Here is a 17378-nt window from a genome sequence, read left to right as displayed (position 1 = left end):
TGAATCTCCAGCATCTGCAGTCCTCACTTTCTCCTTGCCCTTGCAGACAGCCAGCATAAACATTCCACACTGAATGGTCTCTTTTTGTGCTGTGATTTTTGTGCTATTTCTTTTCTATGATTCTAAGAACAATATTATTCAAACCAAATTATACACTGAAGAATGATGACAAAGCATACTGAAGACAATTTACATTTTATTAATAAATGCAGAAGATGGTTTTAATATTGTTACACTAGCTTAAAAACACATTCTTTGAAAATAAAATAAGTATAAAAATACTGTAATATATTCCTCATTCCTCCCCAAATATTCTAACTTGCATCAAAATAGAACAGCATGTAAATTTGAGACAAAGTACATTTTTTCCAAACAGAAGAACACATACAGGAGTAGATAAAACTTCTCACTCCTTTACCACACCAACAGAAAGTTATACGTTAAACTAAGTGAAGTAATGCTGGGAAGCAGAAATATAAATAAATAAACATAAACACAAAATATGCAAAATTCTCTCTTACCTCTGCACAATCCTGTCTCCTCACTGACTCCGAAATACTCTAAAACGTAACTGGGAAAGCCCATCCCTGGTCTGACAAAATCTATACCTTAACAGTGTCCCAACCTGACATTGTTCGCACGCTGTGCCCAGCCTGAAATTGTTCTTAGCTTGTCAGTGTATCCCCCTTCCCCCACTTTTGTCCTTGACCTAAGCCATTCAGACAATCTCCAGCTGGAGATGAAATAAGCACGAAGAAACATTCCCAAAAGTATCCCAAATGCCTTCTTAACCACCAAGCTTGTTATTTTCAAGGAACTACGATCTTGCACTCTGAACTGCTGTACTTCCTAGGCTCCTACCATTCAACACTACTCCATTGCCTTGTTGGTCCTTCCAAAATGCACCACACACTTCTCAGGATGGAATTCTATTTACTAGCTGTTCATTCACTGTATATATTTATGGGTGGCACGGTGGCTCAGTGGTTAGCACTGCTGCCTCACAGTGCCAGAGACCTGGGTTTGAATCCAGCCTTAGGCAACTGGCTGTGTAGAGTTTGCACATTCTCCCTGTGTCCGTGTAGGTTTCCTCTGGGTGCTCCAGTTTCCTCTACAATCCAAAGATGTGCAGGTTAGGTGAATTGGCCATGCTAAATAGCCAATAGTGTTCAGGGATGTGTAGGTTAGATACAGGAGGTTATGTAGGGGAATGGGTTTGGGTGGGGTTCTCCTCAGAGAGTCGGTGTAGACCTGTTGGACTGAAGGGCCTGTTTCCACACAGTAGAGATTTTAATTCTTCTAATATTAGTAGCAGTCTAACTTTTTAACATCCAGTGCTATTTAAAGCTAGGCTTATTGCTTAAATGTAGCCTACAGTTCTTAAAGAAAATGAGATGCTTAGGGACCAAAGCAAATACTACTGGCGGTCATGCAAGAATTGAATCTGAACAGGCATACATAGAAGAATGACATAACACATAAACTGTGCTCAAAATGAAAATTTGGATAGGTGTTCTGTATCCACAGGGCACCAAGAAACCTTTTAGGCACACGCTCAAATGACAGTCAGAGAAGGTAGCTCCTGACCTCAATGCTTGGTGGAAGTGCTGCAATAAGCTCAATGACCTCATAAGAGATGGATTCAGAGATCAAGGTGCAGCCAAAACATGGATGTAGTGCAGGAAAAAGTTTAATGATTTCAAACAAGTGGGCAAGGTTTGTGATTAAATCTTCAAATGCTCTATCACATCTATCATTATTGAACTAACCTCAATTCACCACACCATTCACCTAATAATTCAAATGGATCACAGACATTCAGCATGCTTCACTGGACACTCACACTCAGTACAACAAGCTTCACATTCAAGGCCACAGTCTGTTTATTCTACTAATTCTTGAACCATGGCAGCAACATCAGCTAAACATATTGCACCACATAGACTGGCATACTTCCTCTTCTCTTCCAGGACACATCCAGAGACAGCAGGACACACCATCACTTCATTTCACACTCAGAACTACAAGTTCAATTACTGACTGTGCACATTATGTAAGGGACAGCTTACAGACTGCGTCTCCACGGGCAGATTTTCACATTGCCCATCAGCAGTTTATAGCTGGGAATATGGGGCTGGAAATTCCTCTGACGGTTTTTCCATAAGCCTCCTGCCTAATTTGGTCCACCTAAAATTTTCCACAGGGATGCGCAAGGTGTGGCTGGCTGACCTTTAGTCCATTTGTGACTCTTAAGCATTCAAAAAATGACCTGACATTTCAGGCTGTCAGGAACATTAAGGAACATGGAGATCAGCATCAGCTTGGAACAGGGTGTTGTGCAGAGTTTTGATCCTATGCTTCCCACCAATGAAATGTTGGTTGTCACTAAAGTGGATCCAATGATGTTGCAGTGTCTCTGCTTCCACTGCAGCACAAACAGCTTCCACCAAAAGTTTGAGTTCTGCAATGGAGACTCACACTGAATACTCATACTTATTACCAGGTAACTGTCATGCAACTCAGACTGTCAGCATCATTGCTGCTGTACCATTGTTAAAAGGGGCTTGCAGAGTGTTATAACATTCACCATCCACTTTGATGCATATACAGTGACAACCCCAGTCATATTGTTGCACCTCTTCATTGATGATTGGCAGCCATCCATTGACATCCAGTTTGTGAGATGTGGGAGGAGCAGCCTGGGAACAGATCACACATAAGCAAGGTAAAAGAAGTCTACCCTAAGACTATGATTGTAACCATTCGATTTTAACCACTTTCAAAATGCAGCACTTGATTTTTTAGTATGATACAAAACTAGTCTGAAAATTGTGCGGTCAGACCAAATTTTCAAAACGGAATTCATTCTTTACTTCTTCCAAACTCAGTTCATTCCATTCATCTCTGTCTTGGGATTTTAACCTGGTCATAAGACAATGAAAGATGAACGTTGTTTCTCTAACAACAATGTGGGTAAAAGCCAAGACCTTAGCTTGACGTCGTGTGCTGCTTACTGGGAGTCTGAAGGCTATCCAAGTGTTCAAGAAGATAGTCAAAGAGTGTTGAGCTGACTGCTGTCTGGTTTCTTTCATAAAATGCTAGTACTGCATGAAGAAGCCTTCCAACTGCCCATTCTTCAGCTTCAGCTAGCGCCAACAGAGTCGGGAACTGGAAGAGAAAGAGAGAGAGAGAGAGAGAATCTACCGTCATCATTTTATTGTAGAATCACTACAATGCAGAAGAAGACTATTTGACCCAACAATTCCACACTGACTCTCAGAAGAGCATCCCACCCAGACTCACCCCACTCAGTGCTAACCACAGAGCCACTGTCATGCCCCAAATGGACAACTGTTTTTGAATCAGGGTCCAAGACATCAACTGGAATACTGCAAGTGATCACTATTATCATTGCAGCATCGTCAAAACATTATAAAAGTTACATTGTGTATATATTTATTTATTTAAATGGGGTTTAATTGTGATTTTATGACCATCGTTCTTATTTCTTTCAAAACTGCCCATATCCTTGAAATATTTTTCCACACCTGGCAGTGAACTTCTTTTTATTAATTCTTGGCATGTGGGTGTCACTGGCAAGGCCAGCATTTATTGCCCATCCTTAATTGTTCTCGATAAGATGTTAATAAGCCCCTTCCTGAACTACTGCACTCCTCGTTGTGTAAGTTCACCCACAGTGCTGTGAGGAAGGTAAACTAGGATTTTGATACAGTGAGACTGTGTCAAAATGGCGATACATTTCCAAGTCAAGATGGTGTGTGGCTTGGCAGGGAACTTGCAAGTGGTGGGATTCCATGTATCGGTTTCCCTTGTCCTTCTAAGTAGGGTAAAGGTTTAGGTTTGGAAGAGACTAGATTTTTGTGCAATCTGCAAAGGGACTGATTCAGTGTTAAGGATGGCATGGTGGCTCAGTGGTTAGCACTGCTGTCTTACAGTGCTAGGGACGTGGGTTCAGTTCCACCTTCAGGAGTCTGTGTGGAGTTTATGCATTCTTACCCATGTCTGCATGAGTTTCCTCCTACAATCCAAAGATTCTGTAGGTATTCTATGATTCATAGAAGACTGACTTTGTTTGGGCAGCATGGTAGCACAGTGGTTAGCACTGCTGCCTCACAGCGCCAGAGACCCGGGTTCAATTCCCGTCTCAGGCGACTGACTGTGTGGAGTTTGCACATTCTCCCAGTGTCTGCATGGGTTCCCTCCGGGTGCTCCAGTTTCCTCCCACAGTCCAAAGATGTGCAGGTCAGATGAATTGGCCATGCTAAATTGCCCGTAGGTGTTAGGTAAGGGGTAGATGTAGGGGTATGGGTGGAGCGGTGGGGCTTCGGTGGGGCGGTGTGGACTTGTTGGGCCAAAGGGCCTGTTTCCACACTGTAAGTGATCTAATCTAATCCAGTCACAAGAAACATCGTATCCTTTAATCATACCATAAATAGGGAGTAAATTGGATAACGAATGACATGGTTCATCGTGACAATAGTACATGATCCGTTTTGGCAAGATTTTCTATTTCTGTTTCTGAGTTTGCAATCTTTGCTGTGTTACTATAAAAGAATCACATGAAATTCAAACATATTGCACAACATGGCAGAAGCTTTATTGTTTTTTTAAACTCATCTACTTAGAATCTTAGAATCATTAGAGATGTACAGCACAGAAACTCGTCGAACTCGTCCATGCTAACCAAATATCCTAAATTAATTTAGTCACATTTGCCAGCAATTGGTCCATATCGCTCTAAACCATTCCTATTCATATACCCATCCAGATGCCTTTTAAATGTACCAGCCTCCACAGCTTCCCCTGGCAGCTCATTCCATCCTGTGTGAAAAGGTTGCCCTTTAGGCCCCTTCTAAACCTTTCCCCTCTCACCTTAACCTATGCCTTCCATAATTGGACTGCCCCACCCCAGGGGAAAGACCTTGTGTATATACTTTTTAAGAAATGAACCAGCTTTGAGTTTTACTTCTACATCAGTTCCACAAGGAATCTAACAACTGTAGAAAAATCAGATATTTGAATATCAGTGGGACTCCATCTCAAAGAGAAAGCTTCAGTATATTATTAAAATACAATTAATAGTCACTGTAAAAGAGAAAACTGAAGATACAGGGAGAGAGGGAGAGTGCAGCAGAAATGTTGTACCTACATTTCTCTGGCAGATCATTCCATATATGAACCACCCTCTGTGTGAAAAAGATGCCCCTCAGATCCCTTTTAAATCTTTCTCCTGTCACTTTAAAATTATGCCTGCTAGTTTTGAACTCCCCAATCTTAGGGAAAAAAAACTTTGCTTTTCACCTTATCTATACCCCTCATGATTTTATAAACCTCTATAAGGTCACCCCTCAACCACCTAATCTCCAGTAAAATATGTCCCAGCCTCTGCTTATAACTCAAACTCTCCAGTACCAGTAACATCTTTGGAATCCTCACCAATTCAATATTATCTTTCCTATAGTGGAGCGACCAGAACTGTACACACTGCTCCAAAAGTGTCTTCACCAGTGTCCTGTATGGTGTCACAACTCCTATATTCAAAGGTCTGGGCATGAAGGCAAGTCCACCAAACACCTTCTTTACCACCCTATCTCCCTATGATGCAACTTTCAACGAACTATGTACCTAAACTCCAGGTCTCTCTGTTCTACAACACTTACTGTGGCCCTACCATTAGCTAAGTTCTGCCCTTGTTCGTCCTACCAAAATGCAACACCTCATATTTATCTACATTAAACTCCAACTGCCACACCTTTGCTCATTTGCCCAATTGATCATTGGCCCTTTGTAATCTTAGATAACCTCCTTCACTGTCATTAATTTTGGTGTTACCACAAACTTATTAACCATGCCGCCTATATTCTCATCCAAACCGTTTTTATAAATAACAGAGTGGACCCAGCACCAGTCCCAGCAGAATACCTCTGGTCACAGGCCTTGAGTCTGAAAAACAACCCTGCACCACCACCTTCTGTCTCCTACCATCAAGCCAATGTTCTGTCCAACTGGCAGGCTCTCCTTTAATCCCATGTGATCTAACTTTACTAATCAGTCCATCATGTGGAACCTTGTCAAAGGCTTTACTAAAGTCCACATAGACAACTTCTACTGCACTGCTATCATCTGTCCTTTAATGTCCTAAAAATCCCAATCAAGTTTGAGAGACACGATTTCCCATGCACAAGGACATGCTGACTATTCCTAATCTTGCGTCTCCAGATGCATGTAAATTCTGTCTCTTAGAATTGCTCCAACGTACACACCATTGATGTCAGACATACTGGTCAATATTCATACTCAGACTCCTTCTTGCAGCCCTTTTTTAAATAAAGGCAAACATTAGACACTCTCCAACTGAGAAGGAATAGCTAAAAAATATAACCCAACCTCAAAGAAATGTTGGAATGATAAGAATGAAGCAAATATTTATACTTAAAAATCACAGCTGGTAAATATTAGCTTTGCAACATTAAACTTATCACCCTGTGGGCATGACATCATATCTTTAGAATATTTGTGTTTAGTTAAAAATAATCATATGTAACTAATTTCCATCGTGTTGTGCTAACTCCTCTAACTGGATACATACCATATTCAAAGAATCCCTCTATTATATTTAGATATCTCAAAAATAATTTGAATTTAACCATCACAACTATAATTTAGCTATGTTTATAAATGCAAACAGATTGCAGATAAATCAACTAAAAAGAGATAGTTGCTTGAAGTAAAAATAAAGTTGGAACAAACAAAATGGTATTTGAGGAGACAGCTACTTTGCTTCCTATATGACAGAGATTGTGTAAATTTTAAACCTGGAATCGGAAAAAGACTTAATTCTCTCCAGACAGAATTTCCAGTCTGATCAGGCTTCCTGGTTTTGTCCTCTTACATATTAGCCATGAGTAGGAAGCTTGCAATAAAACAGAAACCGTACCACATCCCCATAGTTATGTGTGAGTATTGCAGAGCCTTCCTTCGGAAAGCAGTGAACCATGCCAACAGTTCCACAGTAAAAACATATATCTCATCAAAAGTGAAGTTAAAAAAACGTGATTGACAAAACATTATTTGAAGTAGGAACACACAACTAAGCCTGATCCATGTAAATATTCGTAATAGAAGTGTCTGGATTTTGATGAAAAACGGAACTCATCCCCTGTTCTGTAGTATTGAAGCAAATTATAATTTTAGCTGTTGACCTTGGTTGAAATCAGTACAGTCCAAAGATTGGACCTTCTTGGATCTGTGCAGTTCAGTGTCAAAATTCATGATTCATTTATCATAGACCACTCAGGGGAAATACACCTCCTCACAGTTTCTCCACAACTTGTTAAGTTTCAATTTTAAACTGAGGTTGTCCCATTAAGTTTTGAAACATTTCTAAAGGTATGAATAACCTTTAATCTCTTGTTAAACATTAGATAGATGTAACTTAAAGCAAATGTTATTTTGTTGACATCTTCAGAAATTTCCACCAGTAAGAAGGTAAACGTAATGGGGAATATCTATTTGCATTGTAATCAGACTGAGATTAATTCCTTGGGACAGGAAGTGGGCAATTATTTACATGACGTTCTTCCACATGGTCAGTGGAAAACACCAAGCAGGCTGTCCAAATAGCAACCCGCAGTGCTGTCTGTACCACATCTTTTTCAAATAAAATGGTTTCAATCAAAAATGTTATCTTAACATCGCCAAATACAATTAATTACAATGCATTACTTTGTAGTTTTATTCATGGTTGTAAAGTGGGCTAATTAGGCAAGGTAGTGTCATAACCAATTTATATTAACTGGGAGCTTACGGGGAAAGAATCTTAATTCCTAGTGAATGACACTTACCTGTACGAAGTCATCACTTGAGGTCCTTATATGAATCTTGGTGATGTTAAGCTGAGTTGCTGCTGCCCACTGCAGCATTGCTTGTACTTGTGCGTCAACAGCAGCAGACTTAGAGTTAAAGTTCACCAACGAGATTTCAATTCCCCTTGGAGCAAATGAAGTAGCATTCCCCATTTCCTCACAACCTTCCTGTTCTTCAGCATGGCACTGCGCCATAGCAGTGGACTGACTCAGATCCTCCTGTGCTTGTTTTGACGATGTTACATCTGTATATTCAACTACATTTAATCTTTGTGATTTAGTGTTTTCAATTATGGGAACACCTGGTTCTCTTTCCTTCAATAATTCTTCTGTCCTTATTTTCTGTTGGAGTTCTGGACTTTGTTCACCTGGGCTGTTAGAAATAGATTTCCGATACTGTTCAGCGTTTGGAGAACACATTGGTATCTCATCTCTAACTGTTCCAGTACCAGAATGTCTATATGCATCGTCCAAGGAGGACTCAAGTATAGTTGCTGCTAGGTTTTCAGCATATTTTTTATGTACCAGTTTGCAGTCTGGATCCTTCAATATGACTTTGGATAATTCTAAGATGGAAGATGTTTCTTTATCTTCAACAATTGCCTCTGAATGAAGGGCTAAAAAATCATTCTCCTTTTGTTCAAATAAGTTCATTTTTGTTTCTGCTTGAGCAAACCAATTTTGGTTCTTTCCAGTGAGCTCTTCAGTAGTCACGTCTGTCTGTGTCTGCTTATATGGGTATGGATTGTAATTGTTATTGTTGTCATTTGTTCCTTCACCAAGGCTTGGTCTGATTCCAATACCAGTTCCACATCCTAAACCTTCAGTAACTGGATTTTGCTCTTCAGTAAAAGCAAGGTGACTGCGTAGACCCTCATCCTCACTGTTTGCTTCAGATTTAATTGTTTCCACTGACATTTTGATATGGTGATCTTCTGTATTGTCCTTAATGTCAATGCTTCTGGCTGAATCTGTATTCTGCAATTGTTCTGATGAATGCACAGTCTCAGGGTTGGTATAGCTGCCCTTTTGCAATCGATATTGAGTAATAAATACTTGTAGGGCAGATTGTATTATCCCTTTTACCCACTCCTCTGACATGGAATTTATCTGCTTAATGTAATGTGAATGCCGACAATCTTGCTTTCCATCTTCAAATGACATTTCACTTTTTCCATCCATGTTTTGTTCTCCATGGTCATGTAAGTCAATTTGGTTCAGAAAGTTAATAACCACATTGATAATTTTCTGTGCTAACATATCAGCATAGTCCCCTAACAGGCTTTCCATGCTTTCTGGAAAATTGTCTCCGTGTTTATTCTCAATGTGTTCATTTGGATTCTTTTCTGTTTCTGGAATAACTGGAACAGGAGAAAGTGGGTTTGGTTCCTCTGATGTCTGGATATTTGGTTGATATTCATCACTACATGTAACACTATCACAGTGCTGATGTTTGGGTGCTTTAAAATCAATGCTTTCACCCATAATACTGCAAATTACTTGTGCAGAAGAAAAAACAATACCTGACATCAAATGACTAAAATAGTCTTGGACAGTTTCTCCATCACTGCAGGAATTCTGTGTTGGTTTATTTTTTGGAGCCAGAGACATCAGTTCCAAACTCTCATCTTCAGGTTCCTCAGAAATTCCAGTGGTGTCTTTTCCATTGAACTCTTGAGACAAGGATCGGATTAACTTTCTCATAAATTCTGTCTTTTCCTCAGTTTCTCGATCCTCCTCAGACAAACAAAAATTGACATTTTCCTTTGGGGTTGGTGGAGGTGGTGAAGGAAGGAATTCTTTTGCCAAACCTCCCTTGAGCTTTCTCGTGAAACTCCTTTGACTGCTGCTCAGCTTTGGCCTCAGTGGTGTAGGTGGAGGTGCATCGGGATAATCCAGTGAACCCTGCTTGGTGAGTCCAAGTTTATCAAACATTTGTTTCTCATAATCATGATCAACAGCTCTTTCTTTGTCGGTCATTGATAAGTGCCTTTCCCTGTCTGGAGAACAGCCATCCAAATATTGTTGCGATACTTGGGTTAAAGTTTCAACTTGTTCACCTTGTACCAATGGTCTTACTCCAGTACACAATGAACTGACTTCCTTGCTTGTAAGATGGTTAATTTCATGTGTAAGAATGTCAGATTGTGACATATCTGAAAGCTTGTTATTGTTATGTGATTCAATAGAAGCAGGGTGCGCGTTCACGTTTCCTCCTTCAACTTGCTGTAGTTTATTTTGTGTCGTCACCCTTTCTAAGCTTGCTTCTCTGGTGCTGTCAGAAATTACATCATGGGTCAATCTCAATGCATAATTTTCCACAACGGGAAGTACTGCAACATTTGCTTCTTCTGAGGAAACTGCTTTTATTGATTTTGAAATGTGGTCAGCAAAGCTCTCTTCCGTTTGATGCTCAACTTCCTGAAGGGACTTCTGAATAACACTGGAAGTTTCCCTGCTTGCCAGACGGACCAGGCCATAATGTAGAGCATCTAGGTCAAGGCTTTCCTCAGATCCTTTTTCTCTACTTGTACTTAAACCATCTTGAGATGATTTGGGAAATTCATCAATGCCTGCAAAAGTATCATACAAGTGGGCATGCTGGATATTATCATGTGAAAATATATCTGATGAACATTGGTCTTCTGTGGGTGTCCAAGCCTCTGGCTGCTCCACTGTAGATCTGTTTCCATCAGGACTATCCTTAATAACTGTGCTGAGTATTTCAGTTGACATAGCCTCTGCAAAATTGGAAAGAAGGTCTAAGAACTGAGATTTATTGGCCCATGGAACATCAGAAGGATATTCCATAACTAGGTCTGTTATTGTATTTGGCGACTGGATATCCTCTGAAAGCCTAGATACTGAAGAATGTACAGGACTAGAAGGCCTTTGAGAAACTGGCATCTGATAACACAACTGCTCTGACATTGGAAGGTGAATACTGGGCAGGTGTGGATTATCAACCTCAGGAAAAGAATTATGACGAGGGCACATATTACCATCAACAGCAGGCACTTCTATTCTCGGAGTATCGGCATCAGGAAAACAAGTCTCATTAGTGGAAATGTGCTCTGTACTCTGACTGATGGTATCAGTAAAATTTCCGGTAATTGCATGGATTGCATGCTGGAATCCCAATGCATATTTTTGGAGGCTGCAAAATACAGAACTACTGTTGTAGCTGGGTGAAGGCGACAGGCACATTACTCCTTCTGTTGAATTCTGTTATTCAAAATATAAAGCATCAATCAGTTTAGTCAGCAAAAGCAGAATCAATCCATCTTATATAAATTATTAGCTAACTTTCATTTATATTTGCAGCAGCAACTTTATAGATACTGTTGTCCTTCATCTGCTGCCAGAGGTTTACCAGAAATATGGGGAAACCTGATTTACCTTTATACACTACTTCCAGAGAAGTAAGAGCCACACAACGGGAGCAGCTCCAAAGAAATTCCCAGCCTAAGTTTCTTTCATATGAACATTATCGCTCTTCATCTTAAGCTAAGAATAACAGTGAGACCAGCAGTGCTCTGTTATTATGGATTAAATCAGACAATGACATCCAAAGTCCCTATGTGCTGGTAAATGTTGAAATTGTTGCCTGATACATCCTTCTTAGTCACAAAATACACTAGTATCTTGCCATTAAAGTCCATGTAAAGTGGGAAATTGTATTATGGATGGACAAATTAGGCAGAAAGCATGTCAGAAAATATTAGGACTGTGCATTTGGGAATAAGTAATTGTTTAAACACTATAACTCTCAAATATTGTCAAGCAACCTCTCCCACACTGAAAACTACCTTTTTACATTTTAGAATACAATTACTTCAAATGGTAATTATGAACTTTTACAAAAAATCCACAATGAAAATACAAGTATAACTTTTTATTTCTCTATCTCTCAATTTTATCTTTGTTTCCCTCTGTTGCACATTCTGAACATGATTTTCCAGTGAACTCAAACACAGAAAACATTGAACAGTATTGCACAGGAACAGGTCCTTCAATTCACCATGTCTACACGGACCATGATTACTCTAAACATTTGCTTCCACATGGTCTGTATCCCACTATGACCTGCCTGTTCATGTATCTGTCTAACTGCCTCTTAAATGTCACTGTCATTGCTGCTTCTACCACTTTCCCTAGCAGCACATTCCAATCACCTACCACCTTCTGTGTCAACAACTGCTTTGCAAATTTCATAGCGTCAGAGATGTACAGCATGGAAACAGAACCTTCAGTCCAACTCGGCCCTTCCAACTTTCCCTCTCACCTTAAACCTATGGCCCCTAAATTTGACATTTCCACCGTGGGAAAAAGACTGACTTTTCACCCTGTCTGGGCCTCTCATAATTTTATCTACTTCTTTCAGGTCACCCCTCAGCCTCCGATACGCTAATGAATACAATCAAAGTTTGTCCAAACTCTCCTAATGCACTCCAATCCGGGCAACATCCTGGTAAACCTATTTTTCTCTCTCTCCACAGCTTCCACATCTCTCCTACAGTGTGAGACCAGAACTGCACACAAACACCAAATGTGGCCCAACTAAAGCTTAATGCAGCTGCAACATGACTTGCCAATTTTTATACTCAATGCCTTGATCAATGAAGGCACGCATGTCGTGTGCCTTCTTTACCAACTTATTCATTTGTGTTGCCACTTTCAGGGAGTTATGGACTTGCATATCAATGCTCTTAACAGTGCTATCATAGACTGTATACTTTAATCTTGCATTTGACCTCCCAAAGTGCATCACCTCACATTTACCTGGATTAAACTTCATCTGCCATTTCTCTGCCCAAGTTACCAGCTGATCTATATCAGCTTTGACAAATTTTAATGTCACTGCGAACTTACTAATTAGATCATCTACATTTTCATTCAAATCATTTGTATACATTACAAACAAAAGAGATCCCAACACGTATCTTTGCTGAACACCATTAGTCGCAAACCTTCAGTCAGAAAAACATCCCTCTATATCTGCCTTCTTTTTAATTAACTCATTCACAGGATATGGGTATCACTGGCAAGGCCAGCATTTTTTGAGCAGAGGAGAATTAAGAATCAGATTGCTGTGGGCCTGGAATCACACAAAGGCCTGACCAGGTGAGGATGGCAGTTTCCTTGCCCAAAGGGCATAGGGAACCCAATGGGATTTTCCCGACAATTGACAATGGTTTCATATTCATCACTAGACTCTTAATTCCAGATTTTCTTATTGAATTCAAGCTTCACTATCTGCCATGGTGGGATTTGAAACTAGGTCCCCAGAACATTACCCATGTCTCTAGACTAATAGTCTAGCAATAATACCACTAGGCCATGCTTACCTTAATGACCAAGCCAATTCTCTATCAACTTACCAATTCACTGTGGATCCCATACAACTTAATTTTCTGGACCAGCCTATCATGTGGAACCCTGTCAAGTCTTGTAAAATCCACATAGACAACATCCACTACCCTATCCTTATCAATCATCTTTGTTACTTCCTCAAAACAAATACAAATTTGTGAGACGTAAAACTCTGCGGACTATCCAGTCCATTCTCTCCCAAATGCAAGTAAATCTCATCCCTAAGAATTTTCTCCAATAATTTTCCGACCACTGATTTAAAGCTCACTGGCCTATATAGTTTCCTGGGTGGCTAAGTTGCCTTTCTAATACAAAAGAAAAACATTAACCATTCTCCAATCTCTGGGATCTCACCTGTGGCTAAAAAGGATACAAAGATCTTTGTCGTCAAGACCTCAGCAACCTCTTCCCTTACCTCCCTCAGTAACTTAGGATAGGGATTAGGGTCTGGGACTTATCTACCCTAATGTTTTTCAAACAGCCAACACCTCCACCTTCTTAACATCAACATGCCTTAGAACATCAATGTAACTCTCCCTAATCTTATCATCATCCATGTCCATCTGTTTGATAAATACCTGTGTAAAGTACTCATTAAAGACTTAGCCCACATCTTGCAGCTCCATGCATAAATTCCTTCTTTTGTCGTAGAGTCGACCTATTCTTTCCCTAGCTACCCTCTTGCACCTAATATATGTAAAAAAATACCTTGGGATTCTCATTAATCATACATGCCAAAGACAATTCGTGACCCCTTTCAGCTCTCTTGATTCCTAGTTTCCTGCTTCCTTTATATTCCTCAAGGTTCTTGCCTGATTTCAGTTTACATGTGCTTCCTTTCTCTTTTTGTCTAAAGTTTCAATATCTCTTGTCATCTAGGGTTCCTGAATCTTGCCATCATTATCTTTCATTCTCACAGGATCGTCCTGAAGTCTAATGAATTGGCCTTTAAAATACTCCCACATGTCAGATGTGGATTCTCCCACAAAGAGCTGTTCCTAATCTAATTTCTCCAGTTCCTGCCCGATACTGTTGTAGTTAGCCGTCCCCCATTTAACACTTTCATCCAAGGACCAGTCTTATCCTTACGCACAGCTTTCTTAAAGCTTACAGAATTATGATCACTGCTCCCAAAATGCTTCAATCACCTGGTCAGGCTCATTCTGCACGAAAAGGTCTAATATGGTCCCTACAATAGTTCCTGCAGGTACCTAATGAATTCTGCCCTATCTAAGCCCCCAGCACTAAGGGAATCCCAGTCAATATTAGGACAATTAGTTAAATTCACCCAATAAAACAATGTTGTTATACTGAAATATTCAAAATCTTATCAAGAATTTGAATTTCATACTTCTCAAATAAGGATTTGTTAAGATGATGGGTTGAAGGGACTCAGCCTAAAATTAATTTCCCCAATACTGTACCTTCCTCCCTTATGTCCATAGAATAGAATCATTAAATAGTACAAAACAGGAGAAGGCTATTTTGCCCATTGCTTCTTGCAGACAGATAGCACAGATGCAATGTGGTTTTGTTTGCATTTCTTGAAGTAGTACATGAATAGGAAAGGTTTAGAGGGAAACGGACCAAATGCAGGCAAGTCGGACTCGTTCAATTTAGGATACCTGGCCCACATGGACGAGTTATGTCAAAGGGCCTGTTTCTGTGCTGTAGGACTCTACTTGTCGGTGACTATGTTTTGATGATTAATTCCCCTTTGAACACAATTGAATTTGTCCCACACTACACTCGCAGGTACGGTTTTCCAGATCCTATCCATTCACTGCAGCAAAATATGTCTCTTCACGTCACCAATGGTTCTTTTGCTACTCAGCAGCTGAAGTTTTGAGGAGTTTTTCAGAATTAACTGTAGTCATTTAATGAACTAATCTGACTTTTGAGTGACGATCAATGAACTATGCCGTACGAAGTTCTGATACTCCTTCTCAGCGATATGATTTTCTTAATCTATTTAAGGACAAAAGCTTACCTTGCTAAACCAGTTTAACCTGTTTATTTTTCACATTTAAATGAAATAATTGAACAGGATCCAATTTGGAAATGCAGCTTGCACATTTCATCGAATTAGAAATTTATATACAGGTTATTGATGAGAAGAAATGTTGGAGTGAAGGAATGAAGGAATTTCCTTCAACAAACATCAACATTGTTGACAATGATCAAAACCAAAAGAACTGCAGATGCTGTAAATCAGAGACAAGAACAGAAGTTGCTGGAAAAACTCAACAGGTCTGGCAGCATCTGTGAAGAGAAATCAGAGTTAACATTTTAGGTCCAGAACTCAGAACTGATAGTAGCTAGGAAAGTGTTGGTGGTTGGACAGACAAAGGGGTGGATAATGAAATGATAATTCTAAGCAGCGACAACAGCATGAAGATTGGCTTCAGTGCAGCATTTTCACAATTGTTGGGGATTTAACAGGGTCGAGTGTATGAAAATTATCTTCTAGCTATTTTCAGCAACGAGTAATAGCAGAATGGTGCAAAAGTTCTTAGAAATTATGAAGCAACGTATGTAAATGTTGTTAATCTCACTCTACTTTTCTGATTTTCCATGCTGTAATCATGATATACACTGTAAATGATACGTATTTAGTGAGTGTCATATTGCTCTTTGCCAGAGATGCAAGATATGCTCCATTTAAATTTGCATCCTAATTTCTACAGTGTCCTATTTTCTCTTCCATTTTTCAACAGAATAATAATTTTGGGGATGTGGTGGTGAAATGGTAATGTCACTTGACTAGTAATCTATTGGTCTGGGCTATCGGTCTATGGCTACAGAAGCCAGTGGATTTGAATTGTGTTAATAAGTCTGGAATTAAGCACTAGCCTCAGGAGTTTTGAGTATGAAACTATCGGTGAGCATAGCAAAACCCCATCTTGCTCACTAGCACACTTTTGGTAAGGTAATCTACTGCATTTACATGGTATAGTCTACATTTGACTCCAAATCCACAGTGATGTGGGTGACTCTTAATAGCCCTCTGAAGTCTAGCAAGTCAGTAGGTTTAAGGCAGTCAGGGGTGGATAACAAATGCCAGCCATGATGGCATTGCCCTCATCCCATGTGGGATTAAGAAAAAAATAGAATGGAGATTTTCCAATTTGCATTAATAACAAAGAGAATGTGCACCGCAAATATCTCAATTTATGACCTCTTTAATAATACTGTAAATGCAATACCAAGGTCCCTCTATTTAATTATCCTGCTTAATTCCCCATATTATCAACTTTAACAGGTTTGTATAAGTGGCATTTTATGGATAAAGGTAATAAGATAATCAACATAAAACACAACATTGTATCTTCATTAACTTTATTGTCTTTTCTTCAAAGAATTTTCTTAACATAGGTTAAAGGTGAAATGATTTTTAGAATGCCACTATTACTGTTCCAGTCTCTGTTTTTGTCTATCCTCTCCTATCTTATTTGCAGACACTCTGAAAGGCCATAGAATTAGATGAAGTAGGGACAAGTATCACACAGGATCTTCCAATGTCTTTATGAAGCCCCATTGTACAAGGAGAATCCAAAAAGGTTTGCTCTACGTTTAACTTACGCGACAACAACGATTACATTTCATAAGTACTGCATTGATTATGAATAAACTTAGAAGTGTAAGCCTTTTTTGTACTTTATCACTTGACCCTACAATTATTAAATGTTGTTTCTATTGTTATTATTTTATTTGGAACATTCAAACAATACTGGATAATATTAGCCTGCTGGACACACTTTCCTCATTCCTGAGGAAGGGCTTATGCCCGAAACGTTGATTCTCCTGCTCCTTGGATGCTGCCTGACCTGCTGCGCTTTTCCAGCAACACATTTTCAATACTGGATAATAATTGAGGTAACTTGTCTCCGTATGATTTACACAAAGAAAACATGAGAATTGATTTCCTAAATAAAAAGTGTGCAGGTATCTGGCCAGAAGATGTTTTGAACCATCATGCAGACAGCCATTTGAAAGAAGATGGGGAGGTGGAGGGACCACCATGTATGTGTCACATTGATTGGCATTAAAGTGTCTGGACATGGTCATTCACTGCTGTTATATAGAGATCAGACTCCTATCAGAGTGTAATGGTAATGC

The 17378-nt window shown here is 39.6% G+C and overlaps 1 protein-coding gene across 2 annotated transcripts in view; it reads right to left on the bottom strand.

Moving 5' to 3' along the window:
* Window positions 1-241: 241 nt before the first annotated feature.
* The window catches only part of LOC140495876 (uncharacterized), a 53060-nt gene continuing 35923 nt past the window's right edge, over window positions 242-17378 (bottom strand). For both annotated transcript variants that reach the window (XM_072595089.1, XM_072595090.1), the window contains exons 4-5: window positions 7866-11111; window positions 242-3168 (exon numbers count right to left, since the gene is read on the bottom strand). In XM_072595089.1, coding sequence (XP_072451190.1) covers window positions 2989-3168; window positions 7866-11111 — 3426 coding nt within the window. In that variant the 3' untranslated portion in view covers window positions 242-2988. The remainder of the gene's footprint in view (window positions 3169-7865; window positions 11112-17378) is intronic.

The sequence above is a fragment of the Chiloscyllium punctatum genome, chromosome 25 (genome assembly GCF_047496795.1).
Source record: "Chiloscyllium punctatum isolate Juve2018m chromosome 25, sChiPun1.3, whole genome shotgun sequence".
NCBI classification, from domain to species: Eukaryota; Metazoa; Chordata; class Chondrichthyes; order Orectolobiformes; family Hemiscylliidae; genus Chiloscyllium; species Chiloscyllium punctatum.
Note: the sequence above shows the minus strand (reverse complement) of the source record. Positions and strands in the feature narration are given on the sequence as shown.